This window comes from Hoplias malabaricus, chromosome 3 (assembly GCF_029633855.1).
Source record: "Hoplias malabaricus isolate fHopMal1 chromosome 3, fHopMal1.hap1, whole genome shotgun sequence".
NCBI classification, from domain to species: domain Eukaryota; kingdom Metazoa; phylum Chordata; class Actinopteri; order Characiformes; family Erythrinidae; genus Hoplias; species Hoplias malabaricus.
This window is the reverse complement of record NC_089802.1, coordinates 20478198-20495982: the sequence shown is the minus strand read 5'-3', so window position 1 is coordinate 20495982 and position 17785 is coordinate 20478198. Positions and strand designations below refer to the sequence as shown.

At 38.9% G+C, this 17785-nt stretch overlaps 1 protein-coding gene across 1 annotated transcript; it reads right to left on the bottom strand.

Annotated features, from left to right (window-relative positions):
- Positions 1-5156: 5156 nt before the first annotated feature.
- LOC136691369 (mucin-2-like) lies at positions 5157-17562 on the bottom strand. The gene is made up of 9 exons (XM_066663927.1): positions 17490-17562; positions 10369-14295; positions 8783-8906; positions 7314-7447; positions 6404-6449; positions 6206-6243; positions 5862-5949; positions 5514-5706; positions 5157-5423 (listed from the first exon to the last, which is right to left on the bottom strand). Exons 1-9 carry the CDS (start codon positions 17560-17562, stop codon positions 5157-5159), a joined length of 4890 nt encoding a protein of 1629 aa, XP_066520024.1.
- Positions 17563-17785: the final 223 nt, after the last annotated feature.

The window sequence follows — 17785 nt, the reverse complement described above, 5'->3', positions numbered from 1 at the left end:
AAACCTTGGACTCAATTGACCACAGCACATTTCCACTATCTTTCAAATCATCTGTGACAAGCTTCAGATCCACAGAATTGTGCAGCATTTTTGCAGAAGCTTCACGTATGGCTCTTTCCTTGAGAAACCGAGTTTCCATTTGTATTTTTTAAAAAAGTTTAAGAATTAACAAAGCATAACACAACAGCCCAACATTTCCAGAAACAGGGTTTATATCTTCAGGGGGAATTGGCATGTAAATGTAGTGTTGTGACATACTGTATTCCCCTCACATGCCCCTAAAACTAATACCTACAGTATGACTGCGAGGTGTAGCTGGACAAGGGAAGAGTCTGTATAGCTCTAACAGAGAGAGATGTCCAGAAAAGTCTACAGACAGGGCAGCAAACATTACAAACATTTTTTACACTACCTTCATATTACCACTTTCCACATGTGTGACAAACTTCATAAAGCCACTGAATGTCCAATGAAGCTGGATTTGCCTAATCTTGTTTTTTAATTTCAAGAGAATTTCAGAAAAGTTCTTGCTTTCTGAAAGTGGTATTTACACAATCTGATCAGAAACGGTACAAACTTTTTAAATCTTTTTACTCTAACCCAGAGATGAAAAATCCAAAATAATATATGTTTTAATATATAATATTATGTAATATACTCTATTTACTCCACACATAAAATACCAATATCATCTAAACAATAACCAGTGATTTTTAGAGGAATAAAAGAGAAATTAAATAATGCCAGCTGTTTAAATAATTGTGATATGTTTACTGGCACACGTTTCTTCCCAGATATTCCGTCCACTTGTCTTGGGTAGAACAGGAAGTGTCACAAGGCAATTCCTAAACGTAACATGTACCATGTTTGATAATAATAATAAAGGTGTCCACATTAGCATAAAAAGTTACAATGGGCAGTTTCTAAGCAACTAACAATACAGTTTTGTTCAGTCGTGTTAATTATGCAGTAATATGCGTGAGTAATTATACTGTGGCTAGAGAGCTGGGGAGTGATAATCATATTAAAGTAAGGTAGGAATTTTAGAAAAAAGTTTTTCAGAGGAAAAGAAACTTGACATTGTATTGTTTAGAAATCATTTGAATATTATATTATTTTTACTAACTCATGCTGAGTTTTACCCAGGCAAAAAAAAAAAACAGATTGCTGCACCAGTTCATTGTTGATTTAACTGGCATGAAAACAATTGATCCATTTTTATTTTCATGTGAAGAGTTATTATTGTATATACAAGGAAAATACTTTAAGTTTTTATCAAGTTTTTTTCTGTTCATTTACAAAACAAATTGAGTGGCAGTCACCAAACTGTTAACATTTGCTATTATAAAGCATTGCCTTCCTTTCATTTAAATATCTATTCCTGTGATCTGGGTAGTTTCTTTATACCAGTGGTTCTTCATTTCAACTCACACTGACACATTTGAGTAAGAAGCCATGGCTTGCTACTATACCCTTATCCAAAACGACCTTTCTGAAAATTAAGTCACTGCTGACCAGGGGTAGGACACACTGGATGATGTTTTTTATTTCTCCAGTTCATTCAGCACCATACAGCCTCTGTCACTAAGAGAGAAGCTTCAGCTACATGACCAGTCAATCCCAGTTTGTTCAGCTGAGGTGCTATGATTCAGAATTGTACTTGCTCCTGTTCATTCTGTACACCTCCGACTTCAGGTACTACTCTAGCTCATGTCATCTGTGTTAATTCAGATTTCAGGGAGAATAAAGGAAGCTGGTGACAGAATATGTTGACATTTGGTGAAAACCAAGTGCATCTCAGCATCAGGAAGACAATGATGGTATAAATTCAAACTTCCCCTGTCACAAGTCAGCATTGACTGAATACATGTGAAAATGGTTTTTACTTAATGTTACTGGGTGTGCTCTAAGACCACAGTTCATTCTGCTGTTAAAAAAGGACAGAGACACCTGTCATTTTCTGAGGAGACTAAAGTCCTTTTGCATGTGCTCAAATAACCTATGGACTCTCTAACAATCTAATCCAGCAAGTGTTATATGGTGTTGTGTGCTGGGATGGTAACATTGACAGGTGCTCTGAACTAGGGCTGTGTCATATCATATTGGCAATAATAGAAGCACACGGCTGAGGACAAAGAAAATTAAAAATGCCATGAGAAGAGTTTAAAAGCCATTGAGCTCCTCTAACCCAACAGACAGGCTACACTGGCTAAGAACATCTATTTTGTATTTGTCTTGTTATTTTCTGAGCAGAAAATGATGAGGAAATATTCTATAAAAAGTTTTAGTTAGTAATTAATTAAAAATTATTATTTTATATACAATTTATTTGAAGTTATGTAATAACATAATTTTGGGAGTAGGACCACGCTCAAACTCCTCCTCTCAGCCCTATATATACCCCGCAAATTCATGTCATTTCCACGTCAGACAAACTCACTTTATTTAGTTCAGGAAACGGATCTGGACTCAACTGCTTCACTACGTCAAACTCGCTCCTCTGCGCTGGGTCATTCCTGCTGATCCCCATGTTTGGAGCCATGTTCGGACATTCTCAAACCCACCGAGCCTCCTGTTTTAAAAAACTTGCTCCCACCTCCACCTTTTACTTTGTTGCAATAGTGTGTTCTTGAAATTAATTAAAAGTATTTTTCAGGGTTTTGTCATGGCACCAACTGCAATGTTATTGTCAAAATACCCTGAAATACCATGTGTAATGTGCTTGGCTTTGTTGTGTTCTGTTTAGTTTCCTGTTTATGCTCCCCTGTCATGTGATTACTCTTCCTTCCTGTTCCTACTGTCCAGTGTCTTGATTAGTTCCCAGGTGTATCTTGTCTGTGATGTCTTTTTATAGTCTATGTCGTGTTTCCTGTCTCTGCTGTCAGTGCTTCATGTTTCTGTTTCAAGGTGTTCTCTATGTTGTATTTTGTTCTATGTTAAAGTCTCCTTGCTCTTTGTTAAGTCTTCCTGTCCTGTGTTTAGCCCCTCTTGTCCAGTGTGTTTTGTCTTTTGGGCCTGTGTTTAGCTCAGGTGTTCTCTGTGCAGCCTCTAGTTTTGTTTGTCTTATTTATCTCTCTAGTTCTGTTGTTTTCACTAGTTATTGGTTTAGTTACTTTTGGTATTTGCTTATCTTGTATCTGTACCATCAAATTATTCTCCTACCTCCTTCTCTGTTCCTTGTCCCTCAACCCAACCCCTACATGACACCATGATAATATTCTAGGGCTATATCACCCAGCCCTACTCTGAACAAACTGGACCAACTGATCAGGGAGGCAGGCTTTGTTGTAGGAGTCAAGAAGAAAGGACTTTCTGCAGAAAAATAATGGACTCTCAGTAGGTTTCTTGTTATAATAGTACATCGAATCCTCTGCTTTCACTAAGACTATAAGACTCCTTATTGAACTGTGCCTGTATACGCCACACAACAGTATGTTGATATGCACATATGAGCATCGGCAACTGTGCAAAAATGCATTTATTTTTCACTGTTCATGCATTTAAGCCATCTGTGGCAGATAGAACACACACACAGAGTGTTGTGCAGCCACCCCCAGACCCGAGGAGCAGTTGGGGGTTAGGGCACCTCAGCTGTGTGCTTTTTTTAAACCCAGTCCCCATTTTCACATGCTCAATTATTGCAATCATACGTGTAATCTGGAGCCCATGGACATCACCATGCTGATTTCATACACTGAGATGCTGTTCATACCTTTGCTTTTTATTTTATTTTATTTAACATTTAATTAAAATTGAACATTATACCTTTGTTGAACAATTTATATATACTGTATTCTTTATATACTTATTCTACATACTTATTTTGTATATTCTGTACAATATAATTAGACTTTATCCATTCATGTATGTGTAGAAACCCACACATGTATATATCTGTATATGTCTATAGGTTTTCATTCTTGCTTTTTTCTCTGTATCTAGTTATAATGATCTTATTGTCATGGACATATACACATTCATATTCCTTGTATTCATATTTATTCCTTGAATGTGTGGCATACTGGGACAGTACATTCTGATTCTCAGTCTGCTGCATTCATTCAGTTACCAGGTTTATTTTATTTTACCTCTGCAAACATCAGGTTAGTTGTGCCCATCGATTTTGGGTTTATTTCTTGTTATTCTTATCAGTCTTCTTCCTAATGTTTGATTTTTGCAGTATTTCACGTTAATTCTCCTTCTGACCATCAGATGTCTTTGACTATTACACCCCAATGTACTTCCCCACAACAACCCACTAGTAACCACAGTCTAGCCAATATCTAGCGACAAGTAGAGTCAATAGGAAACCTGACAAACAAGAAATTTATAAGGGTAAAGCTAGAGGGTTCCTCCCTTACTATAAAATCATTTTTTTATATTGTATTCATGAACACATTGTCATAAAAATATTGACTGGATATATTCCTAAAAGAAAAGCATATATAAAGCAGTAAATCCTTCCATTTTTGACACATACATTATACATCATTTCGGTTAGCTGTGAAGTCATTTACAAGTCCAATGAAATCATCATATTTTTTTATTATTCAAAATTTAAGGTAATCATTACTTTAATTTCTGTAGCTGAGATACATTCTTGACAACATTACATCAAAACAACACATAGCTTCCATTCATACATTAAATATTAAATTTAAAATAATAGAATAATATAAAAAATATATATTATATATATAAATAATAAAGGTTCTGCAAGGAATTATTTTATGAACTCCGTGAAACAGTGACATCTACTGGGTCTGAATACTCTGAACATGATTCTGACTGCAGGTGATTCATCCTCTGAAATGAATGATTTAACATCCATTTTACAAATACCAAACACACACACACACACACACACACACACACACAAACACACAATGGGATGTATATCTGGACCACACACAATCTATTAGTGAAAAAAAATAAAATAAAATATATATATAAGCTTAACTGTAAACTTTAACTTAAGATTTTTTTACAAGCAGCGAAAAGTGATGCTTACAACCAAAGTGTATATGTACTTCCTCAGCTCTGTTGATGTGAGGATATGTAACTGCACACTCTTGACGAAGGAATTATTTTGATGATATTATTTTTGAACTCAAGTTAAAGAACACATCCCTCTTCACATTGCATTATTATTAAAATTAATATCTGTAATTTGTGTAATTATCTGGTTCATAGTAGGGGTTGCTAGTGCCTCTAGAGCCACTACTCACTGCCCTGAGCCCATTCTCATACCCATTTTCATACTCATTCCTATTGCCATAATCATTTCTGTACCCATTTGCCAAACCATTCCCTTTCCCATAACCATACCCATACCCATTCCCATACCCATATCCACTCCTGGAGGGGGGCTGGCTCTGATAACTCCTTGTTTCATCAATGTAGACATCTGAGTATTTCTCCAACTGTTAAAAAAAAGGCATCCAAGGCAAACCTTTAATAAAGAGCAAAACTGTATTTGTTTGGTCATGTACAGGCCATAAAGCTGGCCTTACCTTTAGCCTCTCTGGCTGGCCTTTGGTCACAAGAGCATGTGTGCTTCCACTGGCCGTCAATTCCAGATTGTCTGATTCCCAGCCAGAATTAACCTTGGCTCTTGGTAATTGAAAATTTCCTGTAGGTTTACTGATCTCCATATTACTGGATGCCCTATTGTCATCTGAACACTTAGTGCCCTTCTGTGGACTTCTAAATGGTGAACATAAATGTAAAAAAAATGTAATTGTACATTTTAAGAGTTAAATAACACATACAATACACACTTATAAAACCCTGCATTATGTATAAGTTCTAATATATGTATGCATTTTATATCTATGCATAATACAATTATGGAACCTCACCTGGTGTTCACAACTATGAAGGCCACAAGCAATGCAAGTAACAGAGCTCCCAAAACACAAGAGACGATGACCACAGCCAAGAGATATGCTATAAAGAGACCAGACATACATACAGAGATTTTAGTATTACTAAAATCATATTGTAAAACACATAATTTTTTAAATATTCCACGTGTCATATTAAATTATATTTCCTATTAACCTTTTACAATCCCAAATGGTAAAAGAATAACATTATACCCTCAGACTTATAACTACATAGAAACAAATGCTAAATTTTTCATAGCTGTGAGAATTTAGTCTTTTAGAAATTTATAGAGCACATAATTGTTAATGTTACTTACATTCATTACAGTTGAAACCAGAATAACCAAAAGGACAGCTGAAAAATAAAGGGTTACATAAGTTTTAATATACACTGAGTAGCAGTATTTATCACAAAAAGGTAAAAGATATCATTTTGTGATTTCTATTTGCATTATATCAAATATATTCAAAGTTCATTATGTTCATTAGTATACAGTACACAGACAAGTACTCACTTCTCACAATTATCTGAATCCACTTTTCTTTGACCGCTGGGACAAGCTAGAGTGAGATGAGAGAAAGCAATCCCAATTCAGAGCAACATTCATTCATACATTCTTTTCTATTCTGTAAACACTTCATCCTGTTCTGAAGCCTACCCATAATCACTGGACACATGGCAGAAACTCAACCTGAACAGAGTATCATCACAGGGCAGGGCTTCACACACCCACATATGGACACTTTTGAATGGCCAATCCACCTACCAATGTGTGTTTTTGGATTGTGAGAAGAAACAGGAGCACCCAAAGACACCCACAGAGACACAGGGAGAACTGTTTACAAACAGTGACCTGCTGTTGGATTTGAACCCACAACACCTGTGATATTACCTGTTGCACCTTCATGAAACTGTAATACAGAGGACTCCAAGCATAATGTACTGAAATACTTTCTCAAGCACATTTAGACAAAGATAAAAAAACAAACTTACCATTGCATGACTGTGATATCCCCTTTATTGTCACATATCCATCTTTGCAAGTGCACTCAGAAAACCCATTTACATGAATGCAATTTGTGGTTCTCTGATCACAGAATCCCCTAGTGCAGCCGTCTAAATCTGTAAAAGGATCAGATGGGTGAGATTAATAACAGGGTAACAGCATGCTTCGAAAAAGCCCCTAAAAAATGTAAAATAATAATAACAATAATAATGCTACATTGTTAAAGTGAGGCCCATAAAATACTCTTTTGAACCATTTCAGCCCCACATTTACCAAAGTCTGAGCAGGCCATTGCTCCACAGTTTAATCAGCATTATCCTCTGTATAGTCAGCAATTCTCATGCAGGATAATTAATCAACTATGAGTTAATTTCTTCGAACAATTGTGAGCTGAAAAGAGAATGAGATGAGGAGATACCATTAACTTCGGCTCCAGCAAGAATTCCACTGTCTCCCTGAGTTGCACTTTTTAACACTTCACCAACATCCTTATCAGTGACATTTGACTGAACGTTAAAGATGTTGTCCACATCTGCGATCACACTCCCTTTACTGTGCAATGGATAAACAGAGAAGTAATGAGAATTAAATTTCCCTTATAAATTTCAGGACAATTTATATTGCATATATACACGTTCATTAATGTGGCCCACAGCTGGTGAAGATCATAAAAATAGTCTCTGTAATTAAACCCTTAATTTCTATTCACTGATATACTACCACATACCCACATGCCTCAAACAATCATAATTTCATATGACATAAAGGAACAAAAGCTAAGATAATGTACAGTGCTTCTCAGATCAGAATTGAATTTTTAAAACAAAATATTCAACTTCAACATCTAGTCATTTATAAGAATCATAAAAGACATTCATCTTTATTTTGTACAAATACCAAAGATCTTACATCATCATCATTATCATTTTGTACAATTGTCCTGTGTTTCAGTTGTGTGTCAATGAAGTTTTTCATATAAATCAAAATGTATTATTATTTTTCAGTAACACTTTATAATACAGTCTGCATTTTAGAGTGTAATATATATATATAATTCTATGTTTTTAATCATATTTATAAGTCAGACAAAAATTGCACGATTGGTCAAGCTAGAGATCTGAGAAAAAACTGTAATAACAACTGTAATAACAAAGCTAAAACAGCTAAAACAAAAACTTCTGTGTGCCTTGCTTAGAAGCTTGTGTGGCTTATTATCATTCAAAGGAACAGGCACTGAAACAGGTCATTATGTACAGGACAGTTTAGTCAGTCTGAGAATTGTACTGTGCTGTTAGATCCTTGTGGAATTTTGACCAAAACATATGACAGATGTTTCACTAAGACCCCAGGGAACTGTGTTGACTTGTGGAAAAGGTGTTTAATATGTCATTTTTAACATTTAGTATAAAATTTGTGATTTATACCTACCTTAAACTTAAAACTCTAGATCCCATATATCCTGATTGATTTTGGAAAGACATATTGAGCTGTGATTTAAATACAGAGAAACCAATATTTACTCATTAATTTTGTCTAATTTTGACAATTTAGTACACATATTCATTAAAATAAACTAATTATGCAAATGTTAAACTAAATAAGTCCTTACCGCTTGAACAATTGTATCTGCTGTAGCTTTAAATACTTCTGAGTTCTTGTCTGCCATTCTAGGATCAAATTCTTGCTGTATTGTTAGAGTGCTGGTGAAAGTCTTTGCTGAAAAAAAAAACAGGACTGTGATTACAAATTTTTGCCATGTAATGTGATTTGTTTTTCAGATGCTGCATCTGATAAATAATAAATTTATAAAAAAAGATAAGATTGCATTTTATATAAAAAATATCCTGCACTTTGAGTCAGACATAAATGTATGAAATAAAACTGTACGTACAGAGGGTGCAGATTTTCAACGCACTGTTGTAGAACAGTCCAGGCTGACACACACAGACAAAGCTGTCAATAAGCTCCTCACACACACTGTCTCTGGGGCAAGGGTTTGAATCACAGGGACCTGTCAAAATGCATTAATATATATATAAAAAATAATAAGTTTCAGTTTTAAATAATGTAGTTTAAATGATTTTCCATAATCCAGCTCACTATTACAATGTTTCGCATTTCTGCTGAATCTGACGGGGTAGTGACAATAATAGTCTTTGTGGGGTTCAGGGATGACAAATATTACTTAAATAAAAAAATAAGGGCAATACCACATTAATAATAATAACATTATCACAAAACAGACTCTAAATAAATCCAGCATTGGATCAATGAGTAAAAACAGTAACAGTAATAACTAAACATATTAGCATTCTGGCTCAACTGATACAATGAATCTGTGAAATTTTAAGAGATGCTGATTTCATTTCTGGAAATATAATGGATTGAGACTTTGACATCTTGCATGAGACTATCAGTATTGAAACCATCCTTACAGTAACAAACATTTTCCCAGGTTTATAGAAAATCTTATTTCTCATTGATTACCTCATTTTTAACAAATGCAGTGTCTTTTTTCCAAAAATGTTGTCTCTTCCTAATCGAAATTCATCATTAGAGCATTCATCAGAGCCCACTCCAGTGATTATTTTTATTATAACAAAGAATGAAATGTAGGGATAGTATCATCTTTTTCAAACGAACGTTGTCATTATCAAATCTAAATTAAATACAGTGAAACCTTGACTTATGAATTTTCTGAGATTTTTCTGAGCGAGCTTATGCCACCCGCCACTAGGTGTGTTCACTCGCTAACAGCGAGTGTTCTGTTCACTTAGTTATCTTGCTGTGCAAGCATTTCTATGGTATTGCTGTTTTTGTAGCATTGTAGATTAAGTGTGTAGCAAGTTAGGTAAGTTAATCAATAAAGCACGAAAAGAAAAACTCCCCCAACCTCCTACACTAATCTCCTCCACCTCCATCATCTTTGTCTGATCTTCAAGGTAAGTACACTTAATAGAACCAGTTTATTTCTTTACATTCTCTTATATTATGTAATATTATTTTTATACATTATTTGTTATTTATAAAGTACATTTTTCTTATTTGTATTGTATTTTTCTTATTTGACTGGCGCCCCCTCCAGGGTGTGTTCCTACCTTGCGCCCAGTGATTCTGGGTAGGCTCTGTGAACCTGAACTGGATAAGAGGTTACAGATAATGAATGAATGAATGAATGAATGAATTTTTCTTATTTAGAAACACGTAACAAAAAATTGTTGTGGTTTTTGAGGGGCTGGAAAAGATTAATAGCATTTCAATTAATTTGAATTGGGAAATTTAATTTGGTATACAAGCAAATTGAGTTATGAGCTCAGTCACAGAATGAATTAAACACATAAGTCAACTCTATGCTTAAAGTTATAACTAAAGTATCTATATAGCACTGCAGCATACAGGGTGTCTCATCACTAAAGTTATTGTAGCAGCCATTTCTCTAAGACCTGAAAAATAAGGGCCTGGTGTAACATTACCTGGCTTAGGACTTTCTGTCTGTCCTGTTGGTCCAATAGAAGCATTGGTCGGTCCAGTAGGAGCTTCGGTTGGTTTAGTAGGAGCGTCAGTTGGTCCAGTAGGAGCTCCAGTTGGTCCAGTAGGAGCTTCAGTCGGTATAGTAGGAGCGTCGGTCGGCCCAGTAGGGGGTTCAGTTGGTCCAGTAGGAGCGTCGGTCGGCCCAGTATGGGGTTCAGTTGGTCCAGTAGGAGCTTCGGTTGGTCCAGTAGGACCATCGGTTGGTTCAGTAGGAGGTTCAGTCTGTCCAGTAGGACCATTGGTTGGTCCAGTAGGAGCGTCGGTCGGTCCAGTAGGGGCATCAGTTGGTCCAGTAGGAGGTTCAGTCGGTCCAGTAGGAGCGTCGGTTGGCCCAGTAGGATCCTCCGTTGGTCCAGTAGGTGCTTCAGTTGGTCCAGTAGGAGCTTCAGTCGGTATAGAAGGAGCGTCGGTTGGCCCAGTAGGAGGTTCAGTTGGTCTAGTAGGAGCTTCGGTTGGTCCAGTAGGACCATTGGTTGGTTCAGTAGGAGGTTCAGTCTGTCCAGTAGGACCATTGGTTGGTCCAGTAGGAGCGTCGGTCGGTCCAGTAGGGGCATCAGTTGGTCCAGTGGGAGCTTCGGTTGGTTTAGTAGGAGCGTCGGTTGGTCCAGTAGGAGCTTCCGTTGGTCCAGTAGGTGCTTCAGTTGGTCCAGTAGGAGCTCCAGTTGGTCCAGTAGGAGCTTCAGTCGGTCCAGTAGGAGCGTTGGTCGGCCCAGTAGGAGGTTCAGTTGGTCCAGTAGGAGCTTCGGTTGGTCCAGTAGGACCATTGGTTGGTTCACTAGGAGGTTCAGTATGTCCAGTAGGACCATTGGTTGGACCAGTAGGAGTTTCCGTTGGTCCAGTAGGAGGATCAGTTGGTCCAATAGGAGCTTCAGTCGGTTTAGTAGGAGCTTCAGTTGGTCTAGTAGGAGCATCAGTCGGTCCTGTAGGAGGTTCGGTCGGTCCAGTAGGAGCTTGGGTCGGTTTAGTAGGAGCGTCGGTTGGTCCAGTAGGAGCTTCTGTTGGTCCTGTAGGTGCTTCAGTTGGTCCAGTAGGACCATCGGTTGGTTCAGTAGGAGGTTCAGTCTGTCCAGTAGGACCATTGGTTGGTCCAGTAGGAGCGTCGGTCGGTCCAGTAGGGGCATCAGTCGGTCCAGTAGGAGGTTCAGTCGGTCCAGTAGGAGCTTCGGTCGGTCCAGTAGGAGCGTCAGTTGGTCCAGTAGGAGCTTCCGTTGGTCCAGTAGGAGCGTCAGTCGGTCCAGTAGGAGCATCGGTCGGTACAGTAGGAGGTTCAGTTGGTCCAGTAGGAGCTTCGGTCGGCCCAGTAGCAGGTTCAGTTGGTCCAGTAGAAGCATCGGTCGGTCCAGTAGGAGGTTCAGTTTGTCCAGTAGGAGCTTCGGTCGGCCCAGTAGGAGGTTCAGTTGGTCCAGTAGGAGCTTCGGTCGGTCCAGTAGTAGCGTCAGTTGGTCTAGTAGGAGCTTCCGTTGGTCCAGTAGGAGCATTAGTCGGTCTAGTAGGAGCTTCAGTTGGTCCAGTAGGAGCTTCAGTCGGTTTAGTAGGAACTTCAGTTGGTCTAGTAGGAGCGTCAGATGGTCCAGTAGGAGGTTCGGTCGGTCCAGTAGGAGGTTCGGTCGGTCCAGTAGGAGCTTCCGTTGGTTCAGTAGGTGCTTCAGTTGGTCCAGTAGGAGCTCCAGTTGGTCCAGTAGGAGCTTCAGTCGATATAGTAGGAGCGTTGGTCGGCCCAGTAGGAGGTTCAGTTGGTCCAGTTGGAGCTTCGGTTGGTCCAGTAGGACCATCAGTTGGTTCAGTAGGAGGTTCAGTCTGTCCAGTAGGACCATTGGTTGGTCCAGTAGGAGCATTGGTCGGTCCAGTAGGGGCATCAGTCGGTCCAGTAGGAGGTTCAGTCGGTCCAGTAGGAGCACCGGTCGGCCCAGTAGGAGCTACAGTTGGTCCAGTAGGAGCTCCAGTTGGTCCAGTAGGAGCTTCAGTTGGTCCTGTAGAACCATCGATTGGTCCAGTAGAACCATCGGTTGGTCCAGTAGGAGGTTCAGTCTGTCCAGTAGGACCATTGGTTGGTCCAGTAGGGGCATCAGTCGGTCCAGTATGAGGTTCAGTCGGTCCAGTAGGAGCGTCAGTCGGCCCAGTAGGAGCTACAGTTGGTCCAGTAGGAGCTCCAGTTGGTCCAGTAGGAGCTTCAGTCAGTATAGTAAGAGCGTCGGTCGGCCCAGTAGGAGCTTCAGTTGGTCCAGTAGGAGCTTGAGTTGCTCCTGTAGAACCATCGATTGGTCCAGTAGAACTATCGGTTGGTCCAGTAGGAGGTTCAGTCTGTCCAGTAGGACCATTGGTTGGTCCAGTAGGGGCATCAGTCGGTCCAGTATGAGGTTCAGTCAGTCCAGTAGGAGCGTCAGTCGGCCCAGTAGGAGCTACAGTTGGTCCAGTAGGAGCTTCCGTTGGTCCAGTAGGAGGATCAGTTGGTCCAATAGGAGCTTCAGTTGGTCCAATAGGAGCTTCAGTTGGTCCAGTAGGAGCTTCAGTCGGTTTAGTAGGAGCTTCAGTTGGTCTAGTAGGAGCATCGGTTGGTCCAGTAGGAGGTTCGGTCGATCCAGTAGGTGCTTGGGTCGGTTTAGTAGGAGCGTCGGTTGGTCCAGTAGGAGCTTCCGTTGGTCCAGTAGGTGCTTCAGTTGGTCCAGTAGGAGCTCCAGTTGGTCCAGTAGGAGCTTCAGTCGGTATAGTAGGAGCATCGGTCGGCCCAGTAGGAGGTTCAGTTGGTCCAGTAGGAGGATCAGTTGGTCGAATAGGAGCTTCAGTTGGTCCAGTAGGAGCTTCAGTCGGTTTAGTAGGAGCTTCAGTCTGTTTAGTTGGAGCTTCAGTCGGTTTAGTTGGAGCTTCAGTCGGTTTAGTTGGAGCTTCAGTTGGTCTAGTAGGAGCGTCAGACGGTCCAGTAGGAGGTTCGGTCGGTCCAGTAGGAGCTTGGGTCGGTTTAGTAGGAGTATCGGTTGGTCCAGTAGGAGGTTCAGTTGGTCCAGTTGGAGCTTCCGTTGGTCCAGTAGGACCATCGGTTGGTCCAGTAGGAGGTTCAGTCTGTCCAATAGGACCATTGGTTGGTCCAGTAGGAGCGTCGGTTGGTCCAGTAGGGGCATCAGTCGGTCCAGTAAGAGGTTCAGTCGGTCCAGTAGGAGCGCCGGTCGGCCCAGTAGGAGCTACAGTTGGTCCAGTAGGAGCTTCCGTTGGTCCAGTAGGAGGATCAGTTGGTCCAATAGGAGCTTCAGTTGGTCCAGTAGGAGCTTCAGTCGGTTTAGTAGGAGCTTCAGTTGGTCTAGTAGGAGCGTCGGTCGGTCCCGTAGGAGGTTCAGTCGGTCTAGTAGGAGCTTGGGTCGGTTTAGTAGGAGCATCGGTTGGTCCAGTAAGAGCTTCCGTTGGTCCAGTAGGAGCTTCAGTCGGTCTACTAAGAGTGTCGGTTGGTCCAGTAGGAGGTTCAGTCTGTCCAGTAGGACCATTGGTTGGTCCAGTAGAAGCGTTGGTCGATCCAGTGGGGGCTTCAGTTGGTCCAGTAGGAACTTCGGTTGGTCCAGTAGGAACGTTGGTCGGCCCAGTGGGGGCACGAGTTGGCCCAGTAGAAGCTCCAGTTGGTCCAGTAGGAGCTTCGGTCGGTTTAGTAGGAGCGTTGGTCGGCCCAGTAGGGGCATCAGTCGGTCCAGTAGGAGGTTCAGGCGGTCCAGTAGGAGCTTCAGTTGGTCCAGTAGGAGCTTCGGTTGGTCCAGTAGGAGCATCGGTTGGTCCAGTAGGAGGTTCAGTCTGTCCAGTTGGACCATTGTTCGGCTCAGTAGGAGGTTCGGTTGGTGCAGTAGGACCTTCAGTCTGTCCAGTAAGAGTTTCAATTGATTCAGGAGGGGCTTCATGAGGAGACAAAAAGAAAATCTTATCATTAATGTCTTAGCATAAAAGTCCTAATTTTGGCATTCAGACATGATTATTATATTGAAATATAGCAAGCCCAAATAAATTTAGAAACATGCCCAAGAAACAGCAACCTGCATCTACCAACATGTGCGAGTGTCTACATGGAAAACAACTCAAAATCTTTAAAAAAAACGGGAGGCAGTGGAGCAAACCACTGTGAGGGATATGGAGGGAGACATGCAATCCTTCAAAACCTAAAAACAAATTTCTTGCATCTATAATTAGCACATTTTTTTCCACATTGTCTTTTTCCAATTTATAACATGTATCTCCCAAAATAGTAACTTTACAGGAGACGGAAAAAAATCTTAACTTTCAATGGAAGTGAGTGTATTTTATTCCAAGTAATTTTGGAGTATTTCTATTGATCCATTCCTCATTTTTTCACAATATGAAAGACAGATGCTGTGTTCAAATAATGTAGTAGACTAAAAATGGAGATGGGGATAAATGTTTATAATTGGACAGCGATGATATTCTTATTACTATTTATTGCTTCAAATAATATAGTTACATTTACAGGGGGTAAACAGTTATGCTTTTGGGGGTGCTACTCTCTGAAGGGGTGACATGTCATCACATTTCCCCAGGATTTCCACTGCTTTTTCCAGTTGTGTAAGGAATGCATTCCATTTTTCACATTTTCAGTTTTACTGGTTGGATCTCTCTTATTGTTAAGTGGCCATATTACACCTTTGTATCCACTGAAGGATGCAGCTTTAACATTTCAGCTATTATAGCCACAGACTACCTGATTAATAATGCACACTTGTCTATTGAAAGGCAACCATATAAGGGCAAATCTTAACATTATGCAATGTTCTTGCTCTAGAGGGCACATCATCTTAATTTACCGCAAGAAACAGCACCCAACAAGGTTCTCAGTTATATATTTCCCATATGAAGGGCAGCCAATAGGGCATTTTTGCCACTCTAGAGGGCACTTTAGTAATGTTTTTGCAATCATGGGAACATGAGGGTCCACACCACGTGCACATACGCAACACTGGACTGCAACTTGTACACTATTCACATGACACTTTAGTGTGGGCTGTTCTTTGCACTAGAAATATTAAAAATGTCTGACCTTACAGCACATGTTTAATAAAGCCTAACATCTTATCTGTAATAAGTTCTCTCATTTTTGTATCTGTAGGTTTTGTTTTGTGTTTTGTTTTTTTTATAGTTTCTTCAAGATATATATTTTTATATTCTTTACTTAGCTGAAATGGACAACTGTAACTGTAGTTCAAATAAATAAAGCTCTGGAAACTTTAACGGTATCCAGGCAACACCAAAATACATGAGAAAATGTAATAAATGCATGTAAAATTCAAATAAATAAAGAAAGGATTAATTTTAAAATTTAATTTACTTTTTATGCTTTTTCTGCTCTGCTTTGTTTCATAGTATCTATTCATTACTACCATTCAGGTCTGCAACACATTCAAAACAAAGGTGTGACTGGGAAATTTAGGGCAAGTACTGATGGAAAATAATGAAATAATGATGTAATTTGATGCATTATTTTGTAAAAATAAGAAATAACAAGAATTGGGTCAACAACACAAAACAGACTTTGGAATGTAATAAAACATCAGCTAGCACATTCAGCACATTTTAACCAAAACTGACACAGATATCATTGTAAACTGCTGAAGTTTAACTAAAATCACATTGATTGGTGACAGATTGATGTTAATAACACTATTAAAAAATATATTGCCACTGTCCAATGAAAAACATCTCCAAAAATACTAACTTTATAGAAGAAGGAAAAACCTTCTTAACTTTCAGTAGAAGTCAATGTAAAAATATTTTATTCCAAGTGATTTGGAGCATTCATTTTTTCCATTCAGATTACATTTTTTATACAATGTGAAGGACGACCTGTGTATTCAAAAGACATAGTAAACTAAAAATGGAGATATATATTTTTCATTGGACAGTGTCAATATTTTCCATAACATACATAATAAAATTTACTGTATAATAACTTACAATATCCTTTCTTTTAAAATTTAATTTAATTTAAAATTATTTTAATAGTTTTGTTAAACATGAACTTAGTTCATTCTAAATGCACCCAATGATTCTCTAATCTTGTAGACTTCGGACCCAAAGAGACTCTCAAAAGGATGAAGCAGTTACAGAAGAGAAATGAGTAAATAATAGGAAGCTACAAGCAGCTGTTTTTTTTAAATAAATAGTATTCTAAAACTTTATATTTTAGTTGAAAAATTATTAACTTGAACTTAATTGTCATTGTAACTGGAAATAAGAAACAGCTTAGGTGATAAAAATAAAATCAATCCCTAGACAGCCCACTGAGCAAATTATTATTTAAAAAAAATAAATTTTTGAAATTGATGCCTGCAACATCAAAAACATTGTGAGAGGGGCATGTTTACCATTGTGATACAACACATCTGTAGAATAACGTTTTTTAATCATTTGGGAACTGAGGATATTAATTGTTGAAATTTTGCAATTTCTGCCCATTCTTGCTTAAAACAAGACTGCAGCTGCTCAACATTTAAACGTTACGATGCACTGCAGGTGATAGAAAGCTGAAAAGTGGACAACTTTGACCACGGCACACTCTCCAGCTTGGGCTGAAAGAATTGGCTACTTGCTTAAGAAAACTTTAGGTTGCATTTCTTGACTGTGTTAACTAACAACATTTGTCAAAATATTTTTGAGCAAATGTTGCTATATTTGTCACAGTAGCATAACTGTTTCTCTATTAACTTTGCCCTAGTATTTACAAAGTACTACTAGGTTTGTCAAAATGTTTAAAGTCTTCCCTTTTTAATATTTTCAGTTAAAAAGTCATTTAAATAATGATTAATAAATCTTTAAAAGTAGTAAAATAATAATTTAACTTAAATATACCAAACAATCCTAACTTTATAATAAAGCAAAAAAGCAAACTGTAAATAACTGAGATGTTGCTGAGAGAAATTGATTTCATTGCTCAAGTTCACAAACAGGATAAATACAAATTCTGAAAATATATATATATATATGCTAAATTAATTTTCTAGGAGACTAAATGGACTTAGCTGTGGCATTAAAACACATTTTGCCTGGAGGTGATCACCAGAGTAAGAAAAGCATCACTCACCAGAGCCTGCTCCACTTCCCGCTGCTGCTGTGGCTAACAGGCAAAGGATGAAAAGCTGCTTCATGAACACCATTGCTGTAGTCCTCAGTTAAATAAGTTCATAAATAAAGGAGGAAAGACACAGAGAGAGGTGTTGAGCTGCAAATTTCTCTGAAGCTCCTCTCTCTCTGAAATGCTTCACGTTTGAGATTAACTTCAGGTTTTAACAGGAGACTTAAACAGGTAATTTTAGTCCCACCCATTTTCAGATGGTAATCGCAGCACAGGGGGTGGGCCTGGTCTGAACAGGTGTGGGA